Genomic DNA, 15,744 nt, shown 5'->3' with positions numbered 1-15,744 from the left:
CAAGGTTGCATATCAGTGTAAAACCCTACTCATTAGCTTTTCAGGGATACTAGTTTCATTGCTGTACCTGTATAGAATCAGAAATATAGACATTTATGCTCAACCATACACATGTAAATCTCAGACTATTCCCAAACTTCTCAGACTTGTGACTTTCTTCACAGTTGTCCTACACCTCTGCAAACTGGTAATTCTACATCTCTTATCTGGATCACTGGATGCACCAAATTTGAAAGACATCTGAGATGGTCAGGTTGAAAATGTTACTTTTTTGTTTTGAATAACGAGGACTCACTCACACCTGGAAATGTATGACATAGGGCGATGAAATATTCTTTAAACAGACAAGGCTCGTGTTATTTTGCATGGTGCTGTGAACGTACAGAACTGTTGTACATGAGGTCCAACTGTGCCATATGTTGTGCAAGGCAGGAACATCCAATGCCTTTATCTTATCTGAATGCCCATCGTAGGGCTACTGATGAGCAAACCTTAACTAAGAAATTAACTTTTCAAACTATCAGACGGATATTAAGACAATGTCTTACCTGCACAGGTGGAGTATAGGGTAACAGGGCCAATGGAGTTACAGTCATCCATCTCCTACTCGCCTGCAACAGGAAGACACACTCGATTAGGTTTCAGATTTTGGTAAATTACAGTACATTGAATGTTCTTAATTAATAGCGAAAACTAACATGGTTGAAAGTATATGAAAACAGAAGCGGAAACGTTCCTGTAAATATGGGTCTACAGTATAATTGCGATACAATTGTGAATGTGTAGCTACAGGCCACTAATCTCTTCTTTTGCTGTAAACATCATTATGGCTTACTCATTGCACACAGTCAACAGTCTGCAATAGTAGAGCGGCAGTGAGAGAATGAGCCCAAATCGCTGACTCAACATATGGCAGTACTGTCTGAACATTTACATGTCATATTGAAGGTCACAATTGACAAGGTCATCCGGGGGGGGGGGGGGGGGGGGGGGTGCAGGATTGTAGTGAGAGATCATCCAATATAAATCGAGCTCCCTCCCAATATCTGCCCATTTTGCTCCTACCAAATAGGAACCATGCAATATGTGTTGTGCCAAAACAAAGCGGTGGCTACAGCCAGACTTCCACATATTTACTTACATTGTTTGGAAGTCATGGTATTTCCACTGCTTGAAAATCACACTTTCTCAATAGCGCCAAATCATGTTCTTCACCCATGGTATGGGAAGAGGAGCAGTACTGTTACTGCTGTTTTGCCAAATGGCAAACACTCTGAACACCATTCTATAATGTTCGGTGCCCACATGGCCATGTACATATTTGTATTACAACCTATTAATGTTTTCCGACATTTACATAACCAAGATGTATCATATAAATATACACACAAATGGCATATATTCAAACACACTTGTGATATAATTATGCGCATGTCTGTACTCCACAATTATGGCCAAGACGATATGAATGTGTGCTGAGCGCCAGTCCACATGTGCCATCCCTGACGCTAGATGCATGTTACGAGGCAGAGATAAGGACGCTGTCCAGTGCCTCAGGTGAGGAGGAACAAAATTATACTAGATTAATAACAAAAAATATTCCTGCTAAGCTACATTTTAACATTTATCAATAAATCACTCACCCAGTTGCATGAGAATTCTCAATGGCTAACCGTGACATCGCAAATAATATTGTTTATGGTTATCTACAACTTAAACAAGAGCGCCTGTAAACATGTTGGCTTCGAGATTATGCGCAAAACTCCTCATCCATCAAAAGAAACCATCACTCAGCTCTAGTAATCACGTTTCTTATCGATGCAAGAAGAAAATGAAATGTATTAATTAAATGTAGGCATACAACTGTGATGTTACTTAAGTCTCTTCATATACCTTGCTATATTAAGAGATTATAAAGAAAGAAGTGCAGCTGTAAAAGTTCCATGAATGTTAATGGAATTGCATGTTCACCACCATGACTGAATGGATGAAGTAGCCCTGTCACAAGAGCCTAGTAGTTACCAGCTGGTCCTGTATTTATACTTGAAACTGGCACAAGAGGAATCACTCACTAGTGCCTAATAACAAACACGCATAAGACAAAACATTGTGACCACTACCCGCCATGATGATGGATGCCACTTTGTGGCATTACAGGCACGCGATGCAGTAACAAAAGTATGGAATCAGAACAGACACAGATAGGGAATCACACTAGTGAAGATATGGGCTGCAAATGGTGAAATCCACTGAGATAAGTGACTTTGACAAGGGGCAGATCGTTATTACACAGAGCCTGTGAACGAGTACCTTGAAAACGGCGAATCTGGTCGAATATTCATATGCTGCTATTGTGAGTATCTATGGAAAGAGGTAGAAGGGCATTGAAACTACTACTAGGCGCTAAATAGTTTGGACGTCTATGACCCTTCACGGAACGTGGGGTTTGGGGACTCGTCTGCTATGTAATGCAGGATAGATAGTGATCCGTGTCGTCTCTTCCAAAAGCACACAAAGCTGGTGTACGCAACACTGTTTTGGAGCACACTGTTGATCATACATTGTTGAACATGGAACTCTGCAGCAGCCCACATGTTGACCAAACATCATCATCAATTACGGTTCCCGATGGCAAGAGACCGTCAGGATTCGACCTTCGATGAATAGAAAAGTGTCGGCTCTTCACGCGAATCACATTTTCTCTGTAGTAGCTCGATGGTCGTCTCCACAAACGTCGTCATCGAGGTGAACAGCCCTTCGAAATGTGCAGATGCCAGGAATGTAGGCTGGTGGGAGCATTATTATGCTTTGGGAGACGTTCTACTGTGCTTGCATCGGATCTGTGCAGTAATCAAAGACACGCTGACAACTGCGAACCATGTGAATCTTTTCAAGCTTAATGTCTTCCCCAACAGCGATCTCATTTTTTAGCAATATAATTGTTATTGTTTGGGAGCCAAAAGTGTGCTCCAGTGGTTTGATTAGCATTATAGTGAATTCACATTGATGTCTCAGTGGCCAAATGAGCCTGACGTAAATCCTATGGAGCCCATTGGGTTGCTGTTGGTTGCAATCTCTGTGTATGCAAGTCAGCGGCCCATTGTTTATGTGAATTACATGACCTGAGCATAGATATCTAATGCCACATATCTACAAAAACCTACCAACAAACTGTCGGATCCCTGATACGCACGATTTCTGATGTATCTCGTTCCAAATATGGACAAACAACCTATTAAGCATGTGGTCATAATGTTTTGGTTCATCAGTGTACATGCTTCCATTGTCCAGCCATGTGATTGCAGGAAGACTAATCTTCTTCCGTCACTGTAAATCCACCCTGAGGAGATTCGCTTTGAGCACATATGTTCATAATTTCAAAACTCTTATCACAGCCGATTGTACACAGTATTGATGGAATAATCTAACATACATTTAGTGAAAGCAGTGATTTTCCACCACCTCAGAAAGTAAAGATGAACACTGTGATCATATTTCACGTCGTGGCAGAGGAAGAGCAAAGTAAGATACACAAATATTTCTGTTTATGTCATCATATGAAGTGGACGTCATGTATTTGAGCCATGCGTATTGCTGGACTCTAGTCTAGTTGGTGACAGAAAATGCTAATCTTATTAACACATTCAAACATGACAGTATGAATTTAAAACATATTTACGAGACATATGTAAGTAGTAACACATAAAATTCAGTGAATTCACTGAAGCTCGAAATTTAGTGCGGATGAAAACATGAGATGCTTTCAATAGTTTCCACAATGAAACATTGTCTCAAAATATGGTAGGAAACACAAAGAGATTCTGGTCGTATGTAAAGTACACCAGTGGAAAAAAAAAAAGTAAGTCAATACCGTCACTGCACGATAGCGATGGAAATGTTATCGATGATGGTGCCAATAAAGCGGAGTTGCTAAATACTGTTTCCGTAATTCCTTCGCGAAGGAATGCGTAGTAAATATTCCAGAATTCGAAAGCAGAACAGCTGTTAGCATGAGTGATAAAAACTTGTAGAAATCTTAGGTGTTGCAAAACAACTCAAATCACTTAAGAAAGGAAAGTCTTCCGGTCCAGATGGTGTACCAATCAGGTTCCTCTCAGAGTATGCAGACACAATAGTGCCTTTCTTAGCAATCATATACAACCGCTCGCTTGACGGAAGGTCTGTTCCTAAAGACTGGAAAGTAGCACAGGTCGCACCAGTATTCAGGAAAGGAAATAGGAGTAACCCATCGAATTACAGACCCCTATCACTGACCTCAGATTGCAGTAGGATTTCGGAGCATATACTGTACTCGAACATTATGAATCACCTTGAAGAAAATAACTTATTGATACATAACCAACATGGAATCAGAAAATATCGTTCTCTTACTTATTCCACGAAGTAATGAGTGCTGTCGACAAGGGATCTCAGGTCGATTCACATTCCTAGATTTCCAGAAGGCTTTTGATACCATTCCTCACAAGCGACTATTAATCAAATTGCGTGCATATGTAATATCGTCTCAGTTGTGTGACTGGATTCGTGATTTCCTCTCAGAGAGGTCACAGTTCGTAGTGATAGACGGTAAATCATCGAGTAGAACAGAAGTGATATCTGGCGTTCCGCAAGGTAGTGTCATAGGACCTCTGCTGTTCCTGATTTACCTAAATGATCTAGGTGATAATATGAGCAGCCCTCTTAGATTGTTTACAGATGACGCTGTAATTTATCGTTTTGTAAAAAGTGGCAATTGGCACTAAACAAAGAAAAGTACGAGGCCATCCAGTCGGTACTACAAGAAATCCAATAAATTTTGGAAATACGATAAATCGCGCAAATCTAATGGCTGTCAATTCGACTAAATACTGAGGAATTACAATTATGAGGAACTTAAATTGGAAACACCACACAGATAATATTGTGGGGAAGGCGAAACGAAGACTGCGCTTTGTTGGCAGAACACTTAGAAGTTGCGACAAACCCACTAAAGAGACAGCCTACATTACACTTGTCCGTCCTCTGCTGAACTATCGCTGCACGGTGTGGGATCCTTACCAGGTGGGATTGACGGGAGACATCGAAAAAGTGCAAAGAAGGACAGCTCGTTTCGTGTTATAGTGCAATAGGGGTGAGAATGTCACTGATACGTTACGCGAGTTGGGGTGGCAGACACTCTTTGCGGCGAGATCTATTTACAAAATTTCAATCACCAATTTTATCATCCGAATGCGAAAATATTTTGTTGACACCCACCTAAGCAGGGAGAATTAAATGATCATCACAATAAAATAAAAGAAAACTTAGCTTGAACGGAAAGATTTAGGTGTTCCTATTTCCCACGCGCCATTCGAGAGTGGAATGGTAGAGAAGCAGTATGAAAATGGTTGGATGAACCCTCTGCCAGGCGCTTAAGTGTCAATTGCAGAGTAATCATGTAGATGTAGAATTTGTTAGCATATGAGCTGATAGCTGGAATCATACGCTATATAGTTTTCCAGTAATTGATAAAATGAGGGAATTGAGTGAAGAACGATACAAACGAAACTTCCAGGAGATTCTGCTTAAAACGTTGTATACTACTGCTTAATTATATCAGTATACTGTAGACTATTGACAAATTGGCACAGATAGCATGCACTCTTCTGAGGGTGTGAAGGTTACACATCTATATGCTGACACAAAAATGGAGGGAATTAACGCTAAAATGATACAGCTGGACAGTATTATGAATGTGGTAACTAGAAATAATGAGATGTTGGGGTTGCTGGGTGTTAAAATCCTGCAATGTGAACTACATGTCAATGACAAGGTTGAAGAATCATCACAAAACTAATTGATATATATGTGGATATGTCAATTCAATACCCACCACGAGTCTCAGAAATGGTTTAATATATGATGTTATGTCGATGGCAAAGCATAAAGTTATCAAAACGCAAAAAGCTTTCAGGGGAAATTACGGTTGCTAAAATTAACACAGCAGCAACGAGAACAATCTCTCTAGAAATTTCTAAACTAGTAACTGAAAATCTGAATAGACTCTCATGAACTACAGATGGAGGCAGAAGAGTACAAAGAGGTGAAGAATAATAATAAAAAGGAGAACAAAACACTATTACAAACAACAATAACAAACGTGAGGATAGATAGTTAGACACCATGAAATGTGGTCTGCAAGAATGAACAATATATGCTATGTTCAACTTAGGCTGGAGTATAGATTTGGAATATGAAGCTGATACTCTTAAAAACTTCAAGTTGTGACAACTATCTGCCTAAAGAGAAGCAAGCATATGCTGAAATATTACGTATGAGTAATGCATATAGGAAACACAAGGACCATAAATGATAGATAAAAGGTTCTATAGGTAAGAAATATAAAAATTGTTCTGGGTAACGACAAGCGCCGGCCTCATGATCAAGAACATACACTGACTACGACCGCACTAGAACAGGAGTGGCCTCTAGCTAAAGAGAATATAAGCGCCGCTCCTTCCAGGTTCAGCCGGACTGTAGAAGACGCGCACTTGTAGAGAAAGACTAGAAGAGAGGCACTATAAAAGCCATGACTTGTGACCCATATGAACTTGTGGGATTAACTTTGTGTGATTGACATTGTATGCAGTGAAGGACATTGATTATTTGCATGTTGTCAACTGCTTGCAACAACTCGTTGTAAATACAAAGATTAAATATTGTCATTTCAATAACTGTAATGAAATCCATTAATATCGTTTGCTTGTATGTTCTGTAGCTATCTGAGAAAACAGCATCGTAGGCACCCTATAGGATACAAGAGGGCAGGATTCCACATTGGCGACGAGTTATCAGAAGAACCCAGTGCCTGGCGGCTAGCGAATATTTTTTTTTCTTTCTGCTGGTGCCTTAATTTTGTCTTCTCTTTTCTTTACAGAGACGTTTACTTGCTTTAATGGTTTCTTTTGATGATCATTGTTTTCAGGTGACCATTGCAGATATTTTCTTTTCTTTTGTACATATTTTCCTTGGTTGCCTTGTCTGTTTCTTGCTTTTGTCTCTTCCAAAATGACCACCCCGACAATCCCACCCACTGCTCAGGCGCCACAGTTGCAATCATTAGATGCAACACAGTTAATGCAGTTGTTTCAGTTCCAGACGCTGCATATATCTATGCTGCACAATACGATGCAGCAGCTACTGGTCCACACTGCATGCCCGATGGACCAAGCACCACATACAGCAACAAATACTGCTATACTGTCTTTTCGACAGTTTCATGGACAAAAAGAAGAATGGCTCGAGCGCTTGTACCAATTCGAGGCACACACACACACACACACACACACACACACACACACACACACACACACACACACACATCAAAAACAGTTTTTCTTCACCCTGTTTCCTAAAACTCCTGAGGATAGCCGTTGACTGTGGATATTGTATCACAGGCACAGTCCCTTTGACAGACAACCGCCGCCCCAACGGTAATGACAGGACGTCGACTGCCGTGGGGGCAGCCGCCGCAAGGGATAGAGAAGAAAAAAGGCTAGGATACATCATTCACGCGCATCTGCGGCAGAACTGGGCCAAGCAGTAACAGGGAATACTGAGCAACATCGAGCTGCGCCTTTCAGCACCAGCGCCTGATGATGCCGTGCCAAATCACGGACGACACGGCACAGCAGAGGGATCAAGGCAATGCTCTGCGTTGCTGCACCAGACTCCTTTCATTATAATGACCAATGGCATGACACAGTATCCTCCTTCACGATACCCGCTATTAACATAACCTACCCTTGCATGACCTGTCGCAGTCAACAAGACATCTGCCACTGCCCTTAGTACGCGACCTAACTATCGCCGAGGTTTTTCTCCCTTGGCCCTTGTTTTGTCACTTCTTTCCTCTCTGCCCTTCAAGCCGCTACACTTTGTTTGACTTTCAATGCAATCTATCTCCAGATGAGCATGTATTAATTGTTTACCTTAACCAGACGTACGCAAACATCGCAGTACCCACATCCTACGAGACCTCACCTTAGTGAATACTTTCCCTTATGCAGAGATGGCAGATCTTTTGTGTTCGCCATCATTCCCAGGTGGGCATGGAGGGCTCCACCTCTCAGTATCACATACACAAGGTATAAAGGGAGAGTGCACTGGTGCAGTTGTCACTTGTACTCAACCCATTCATGTGAAAAGATTTCCGACGTGATTGTGACCACACAACAGCAATTAACAGACTTTGAACGTGGTATGATAGCTGGAGCTAGACACATGGGGCATTGCATTTCGGAAATCATTAGCGAATTCAGTATTCCATGATCCACAGTTTCAAGGGTGTTCTGGATTGTTAAATTTCAGGAATTACGTCTCACCATTGACAACGTCGTTGGTGACAGCTTCACTTAACGAGCGAAAAACGGTTTTTGTGTAAAGTTGTCAATACTAACAGACAAGCAACACTTCATAAATTAACCGCAAATATCAATGTGTGATGTACGAGGAGTGCATCCGTAATGTCTTTAGAGCAAAATTTGGCGTTAATGGACTACGGCAGCATACGACCGACGTAATTCCCTTTGTTGACAGCAGTCATCGCCTGCAGCGTCTCTCCTGGGCTCGTGGTGATATCGGTTGGATGCTAGATGACTGGAGAACCGTGGTCCGGTCAGATGAGTCCCAATTTAGATTTGTAATAGCTCATGGTAAGGTTGTGGTGTGGTGCAGGCACACGGAGCCATGCACCCAGGTTATCAATAAGTCACTGTGCAAGTTGGTGGTGGCTGCATAATGGCGTGTGGTGTGTTTACATGGAATGGATTGGATCCTGTGGTCCAACTGAAACGATGATTGACTAGAAACGCTTATGCTCGGCTACTTGGAGACCATTTGCTGCCATTCAGTTACATCATGTTCCCAAACAATTATAGAATTTTTATGGATAACATTGCGCAATGTAACCAGGCCACAATTGTTCATGATCTGTTTGAAGAATATTCTGGACAGTTCGAGAGGATGGTTTGGCCACCCATCTAACATTTATGTGAAATAATCGAGAGGTCGGCTCGTGCACAAAGTCTTGCACCAGCAATACTTTCGCAGTTATGGACAGATACAGAGGTAGCTTGATTCAAGATTTCAGTAACAGACTTACAGTGACTTATTGGGTCCATGCCATGCTGGGGAAAAGGAGGTCCGACACAGTATTAGGAGGCTTCCCATAACTTTTGTCACCTCAGTGCAGGTGAAGACAGCATAGGCAACATGCGATTCCATTGTGTCACGCATAAAAATTTTATCGCTGTTTGAGAACATGAAGTCCATTAATGGCTGCAAATAGTCTCCAAGTAGCCGGACATAACCATTTCCTGTCAATGATCGTTTAAGCTGGACGAGAGGATGCAGTACATTCCATGTAAACACAGGCCACACCATTATGGAGCCAGTGGTAACTTGCACAGTGCCTTTTTGACAACTTGGGTCAATGGCTTAATGGGATCTGCACCACACTCGTACCCTAACATCAGCTCTTACCATCTTAAATCGGGACTCATCTGACCAGTCCAGGGTTTTCCAGTTGTCTAGGGCCCAACCGATATTGTCAGTAGCCCAGGAGAGGAGCTGCAGGCGATGGCGTGCTGTTAAAAAAGGGCACTCGAGACGGTCGTCTGCTGCCATAGCCCACTAACGCTAATATTCCGCCGAACTATCTTAAAGAATATATTTGTCGTATGTCCCAGATTGATATCTCCAGTTATTTCATGCAGTGGTATTGTTCGTTAGCACTAACAACTCTTGAAGATAACCACTTCTTGATCGTTAAGTGAAGTCCGTCAGCCACTGTTTCTCAGTTGTTAGAGGTAATGCCTGTAATTTGGTATTCCTGGCACACTCTTGACCTGGTGGAATTGGGCTATTGATTTCCCTAACGACTTTTGAAATGGAATTTGCAATGTGTCTACCTCTAACTACCATTCCACGTTCAGTGTGGTAATTTCCATCGAACGTCGGAAACCTTCCCACATGAAACACCCGAGTACAAAAGACAGCTCCGCCAATGCACTGTCCTTTTATACCTCATGTACTCACGACTACCGCCTTAGGTATATGTGCATATCTCTATCCCATGACTTTTGTCACCTCAGTGCACGTGACGCAGCTGCATGATTCTGGATGGCCAAGTGGATAACACAGTGATGCAGAAGATCCTAGACTTACTGAGAGAGAGCAGCCTGTATGTAGAGATGGGCAGCTGGTGATATGTCAGGTTCCTGGAGATGCTGCAACGATTGCCATCCAACTCTTATGGATCTGAACGGTATTAAAGGGGTCCGTACCTCTAGGTGATTTTGGGACTGCTGAGATCTTTCATGGCAGTGAGTATGGCTGCCTGGAGGCATCAACTCCATATTCCAATGGCAGACATGTTTCCGGCCAATGTTGTAGAACAACATACTGCAGTCTTGGTATGTAACTCTACTGCCACCGTACAATTCTGAATTGTTTTAGTAGACGTTTCTCAGCCATAATGCGATCATTTCACTCGAACTAAGTTACCAACAGTAGATATATGGGGACATGTGAAAACAAAAATAATGTATAGACGGCCTTGAACTAGATGCTTACATTGGTCTGATGTTATAACTAAAAGTTTATGAGTCACATGACTAGTGTACTGAAAATTTTTGTGGATGAATACAGAGGGCGCCCTGTTTTCATAGCTAGAATGACACTACAAACGTTCTAAAATATATCAAGGGTTATTCAGAGTTACTACCATAAGACAAGACTATGAAGACGTGAACAAGATAAGTTTGTAAAGGAATCTTTGGGAGAAATGGGTAGAGATATCACCTAAGTTATACAATCCCAGTATGTTTGGTACAGTAGACGAGCACTTCTTACATTCAGGAGAAAATGCTCTTTCTGCCAGTATATCCCAAATAAGCCAGCAAAGTACAGCATCATGTTACTGGTGGTTTCTGACAACGAAGAAAGTTGTGGGTGGAATATTCAGCCATATACCGGGAAAAGACTGGGTAGTGACCATGAAAAGACCCAAAGATTAAAGGCTGTACCTGACTTGTCTTATGGCTTGAAAGGGCATAACATTAAGTGTGGCAAATTTATCACCTTCTACAAACCCGAGCAAATGTGATAAGAGAAGTATCACAGTGATTTGAAATGTGTTTGCTTTTGTTCTACCGTATTAATTTATTGCAGTAACCGGTTTTCAGCTAACAAAGCCGCTATCAGACATGTACTGCAACATCATAGATGTATTCATTAGTTGGTGTGCTCACAAAGGAGTCACCTCCACCAAGACCGTAAACAATGTGATCAAGGAGTTTTAAGAAACAGGTGAATTAGGTGGTGCAGTAGGGAAAGGGGAAAAGAGAGATAGGAAACCCATTCCCACAGCAGTTGACGATGAAGTTGCGGCAGCTATAGCCATCTGTGCAACACCTGCTTCAAATTCTGCTGTCAGTACTCAAGCTGTGTCATGGTATTTCTCTCTACACTCGTCAACAGATGAAAAGATTTTGTTACGAATTTTACACTTCTGTCCCTACAAGATTCAGAATGCAGATCAAGTGTCCTAATGTGTTGCTGGGTGGAAAAATTTGAAGGATATGTAGAAAGCAAATATAACAAAACCAATCAACACGCAGCGATGTTGCCTCAGCTATGTTAGGTACTTCCAGAAAAAATGTTAAGTGGAAATGAAATATGAGGGTTGACTGAAAAGTAATGCCTCCACCTGCGCAATTCTTCAACAGTTGGCAGTATTGGCATGGGGCAGGTACTGGCTTGTTTCGTAGCCTCTTATCTACAGCTCCAGTTGGCGCGAAACCTTAGCATTTAATGGTTGTGTTGCTGCAGTGCAATGTATGGAACCCTTCGCAGACGGTCGGGCAATGTGATTTAAGCCACATGCAGTCATTGAATTCTTGACAGCAGAAGGTGTCACCCCAAAGGAGATTCATCACAGAATGAAAGCAGTTTATGGTGATTGTGTTGATGTAAGTATTGTACGTCGTTGGACGAGTAAGTTTAAAGATGTAGAGGCAGGAACATCTGACCTGCGTGACAAACAGAGTTGGATGTGCCGGGACAGCAACCACCGAGTTACACCAGCAAAATGGTGACAGATTCATTCAGGACGATCGTCGTATCACTCAGAGAGAAATTGCAAGCACAATCGGCATCTCACCAGAACGTGAGGGTCATATTATTGCTTTGTTTGTCTATCGGAAGATCTGTGCACAATGGGTACCCCAGATGCTGACTCCTGAAATGAAAGTGCACAGACTTGAAATTTGCCAGGAACTCCTCTCACGTAACGAGAATGAATTTGACGCCTTTCTTCATTCAATTGTGACAGGAGACAAAATGTTGGTACACCATTACGACCCGGAGACGAAACGTCAGTCTATGGAATATCGACACAAACACTCGCCCCAGAAACAGAAATTTGAAAGCGCTGCCCTCAGCTGGAAAAATCATGGCTTCAGTGTTCTGTGACACAGATGTTGTTATCCGTGTTGATTTCCTTGATTGTTGAACAACAGTAAATTCAGAGTGTTACATCACAACGCTGCAAACTCTGAAACGTTGGCTAACAACAGTCCGAAATGAAATTCTGAATTCACCACCACATAGCATCCTCCACACAGTCCAGATTTAGCACTGTCTGACTTCCATCTGTTCCTGATAAAGACGATCTGCGAGGACATCATTATGCTTGAGGAAGACATTGAGAGAACTGTGAGACTGTGGTTGTGGAAATAGCGTCAACTTCTTCCATGACTACGAAGTCTTTCGCAACGGAGCCCTCCCATAAAAAGTTCTCGGTTTACTTGCCGCGTCAAATTTGGATAAAATCCCAAGCTTTTGATGACTACCTCCATCATCTTCATCGGTGCAATGACCAGCAAGATTGGCAGAGTCCTGAGCCGGCAGGGAATCAGACCAGTCTTGAGGCCACCCAGGAAGATTAAGGAAATGCTGCGACCCGTGAAAGATAATCTTGGCCTGAGAGTACTGGGAATTGACAGCATTCCTTGTGAGTGTGGGAATAATTATGTGGGCCAGTCTATAAGAACTGTTGCCGATCGCTGTGTGGAACATCAGCGTCACCTGAAATACAGGTACCTAGAAAAATCAGCGGTGGCTGAGCACAGTTTGTTAAATAAACATAAGATTTTATTCGATGAAACAAGACTACTTGCTCACGCTTAAAACTATTGGGACTCTGTCATCAGGGAAGCAGTTGAAATTAGACTCCGTGAAAATAATTTCATCAGAGACTCCAGTTATGCACTCACAAATGCATGGAAGCACGCGACTGGTAAAGAAAGAGCACAGAGGGAGACTTCACACATTCCTCGTAGTTCTCTGCCTGTTGCGATGGATGGCGCTGCAAGCAATCCTGGATAAAGCATGCAAACAAAATCGATGGATATAGAGGCCGCCACCTCAGTAGTCGCCGGTTTCACTGTGACGTCATCCAGCCAATGAGAAGCCGTCCACTGCTTATAAAAGCGGAAGCCTCACCGGTCCATGACAGTCAGTTTTACCCCAGACAAAGATGACAGAGGTAGTCATCGAAAGCTTGGGATTTTATCCAAATTTGACACGGCAAGTAAACCGAGAACTTTTTATGCAAGGACTTCTTCCACAATGGTTGCAGAAAAATTGTTCATCGTTGGCAGAAATTTATCCAGTTGGCTGGTGATTATGTGCAAAAGTGAATATTGGTAATTAAAGATCACATTCTAAAGATTATTTCTGCATTTGGTTTATTAAAATATTCCCATCCAAACCCAATTAACGAAGGTGGAGGAAGAAATGGAGATATAGAAATAGTAGCCCAGCTGGAATATGAATTTCGCGCACGGAAGGTATGTGTGATAAAATACAAATTTTCACAGTACTTCGACTTCAAATTACACTACACGAAGAGCAAAACATCTATTAGAAGAACATGGTATATTAGTGACACCAAATCCAAAACCAAGTAAGACATGTTGTAAAAAGCTGTTCAACATGTACATGATTTTTATTGTGATTGCAATGTTAGCCATGAGATATCATCAATAAAAGACTTTGTGCTGCGAGAAAAAATGGAATTAGAACACAAAGCAGAAGCACCTAGGTTTGCACAATCTTAAAGACAGATGTAGGGCAAAATGGATTCTTGTACCTAAACATGTATATGCCTAAATTTATTACAGATAGAATAGTATAAATTGAGACTATTATGTAGAACATAATGCCCGATACCCTGTGCAGTTTTTGTTTGAAAATGCACATCGACATACATTTTATAAGAATTTGAATTTTTAATGTACCTTTTCGTATAAACTAGTCAAACAACAAAACTGGAATCCAACAGTTTATATTTGCATAAGAGGCAAATAAAACGTGTGGAACAGATTTTTGTTTAATATCACAGTCGATATGAAATTAATTTTTCAGTTTTGTGTTACCCAGAACTGTTCTATTTTTCTCAAGTTTTAAAAGAGTACATTTCTCAGAGGGAAGATAATGAACTATTGCTGCACAGGATTATGCAGTAATTAATCTTAAGAACTATGCCAAATTTCAGGATGTTAGCTTTTATATTTTCTGAGAAAAGACACATTATAAGTCAAAAAAGTTGGTTTACTGCAAATAGCATTTAAAGTCTTTATTTTAGTTTTTGACAATATTGCTATACCTATAGTGACTAATGCTGTCCATATCCATAATCTTTATTCTCTTCTTCGTCCTCCTAGAGTAATCCCTTCCCCCGTCATCTTTGCCTAGCCAACGTTTGCATTTTTTCTTCTGCTGCCTGGGCTTTGTCCAGTCATGCTTCATGGATGCTTCTCAATATCTTCAGTGTGAATGCACCTGAATGGAACCTAGTCTCTGTTGGCACTTAATCCTACCTAAATTGCCACTACTGAAACTGGACAGGCATCACATTCAACTATCTTCATAACAACTGAGGACACAAATACTGTATTTGGACAATGCATCCACATAAGCTAATTGTAGCTTTCATTTGTATTCTGTGTTTTCCGATGTACACTGATTTTCAGCAGTTCAGGATTAGCTAGGTATCTGAAAGCAGGTTTTATAACATCTAAAACAACTGACAAACCATGTTTGCGGGTGTATGGTGTTCCACTGGCTTCTGCCTGAAGAGATTTGCGCCACGATATGTCACAAAGGGAATTTCTAGCATTCTCATCTGTGGAAATTTTGTGAAAGAATATTGACCATATGGCTTCCTGCATTTTGGTCACACAATGTAAGTTACCTGTGATAGCTATTCCATAATATATTTGCAAAATGTGAATTTCCTTGTCTGTCAGTCTGTTAACACCTCTTTGTGAGTTTCCATCTAATTTCTTGGCTTTCAATTCTTTCTTCAATCTGAGAAGTATAACTCCCATTCACTTTTGAACGTGCCCCACACATTCCACTTTTTCCATTTTAGTTTGTGAGACACAAGGATTGCTCTCTAAAACAGTCTTAAAGACACTGACTCTCCATCACCTAGATACATCACATATGTAACACCATATTGTTCAACTGACCTTTAGAATATTTGTTTCATCCCACCTGCTTCTATCACACCACTTGACCCCTCGCAATTCCTGGTGCCCACTTACTTGTGTTCTGAGACTTTATCACTGCACTGTTGTCCTTCCTTCGTCACACTGATAAAAATATTTGCTCATTGCTTGAGATCTAAGATTTCCC

At 41.4% G+C, this 15,744-nt stretch overlaps 1 protein-coding gene across 3 annotated transcripts in view; it reads right to left on the bottom strand.

Moving 5' to 3' along the window:
• LOC126092467 (caspase-6-like) overlaps positions 1-15,744 on the bottom strand; it is a 231,855-nt gene that overhangs the window by 38,967 nt on the left and 177,144 nt on the right. For all 3 annotated transcript variants that reach the window (XM_049908074.1, XM_049908083.1, XM_049908092.1), the window contains one exon: positions 549-611. In XM_049908074.1, coding sequence (XP_049764031.1) covers positions 549-611 — 63 coding nt within the window. The remainder of the gene's footprint in view (positions 1-548; positions 612-15,744) is intronic.

Source organism: Schistocerca cancellata, chromosome 1 (genome assembly GCF_023864275.1).
Source record: "Schistocerca cancellata isolate TAMUIC-IGC-003103 chromosome 1, iqSchCanc2.1, whole genome shotgun sequence".
NCBI classification, from domain to species: Eukaryota; Metazoa; Arthropoda; class Insecta; order Orthoptera; family Acrididae; genus Schistocerca; species Schistocerca cancellata.
Note: the sequence above shows the minus strand (reverse complement) of the source record. Positions and strands in the feature narration are given on the sequence as shown.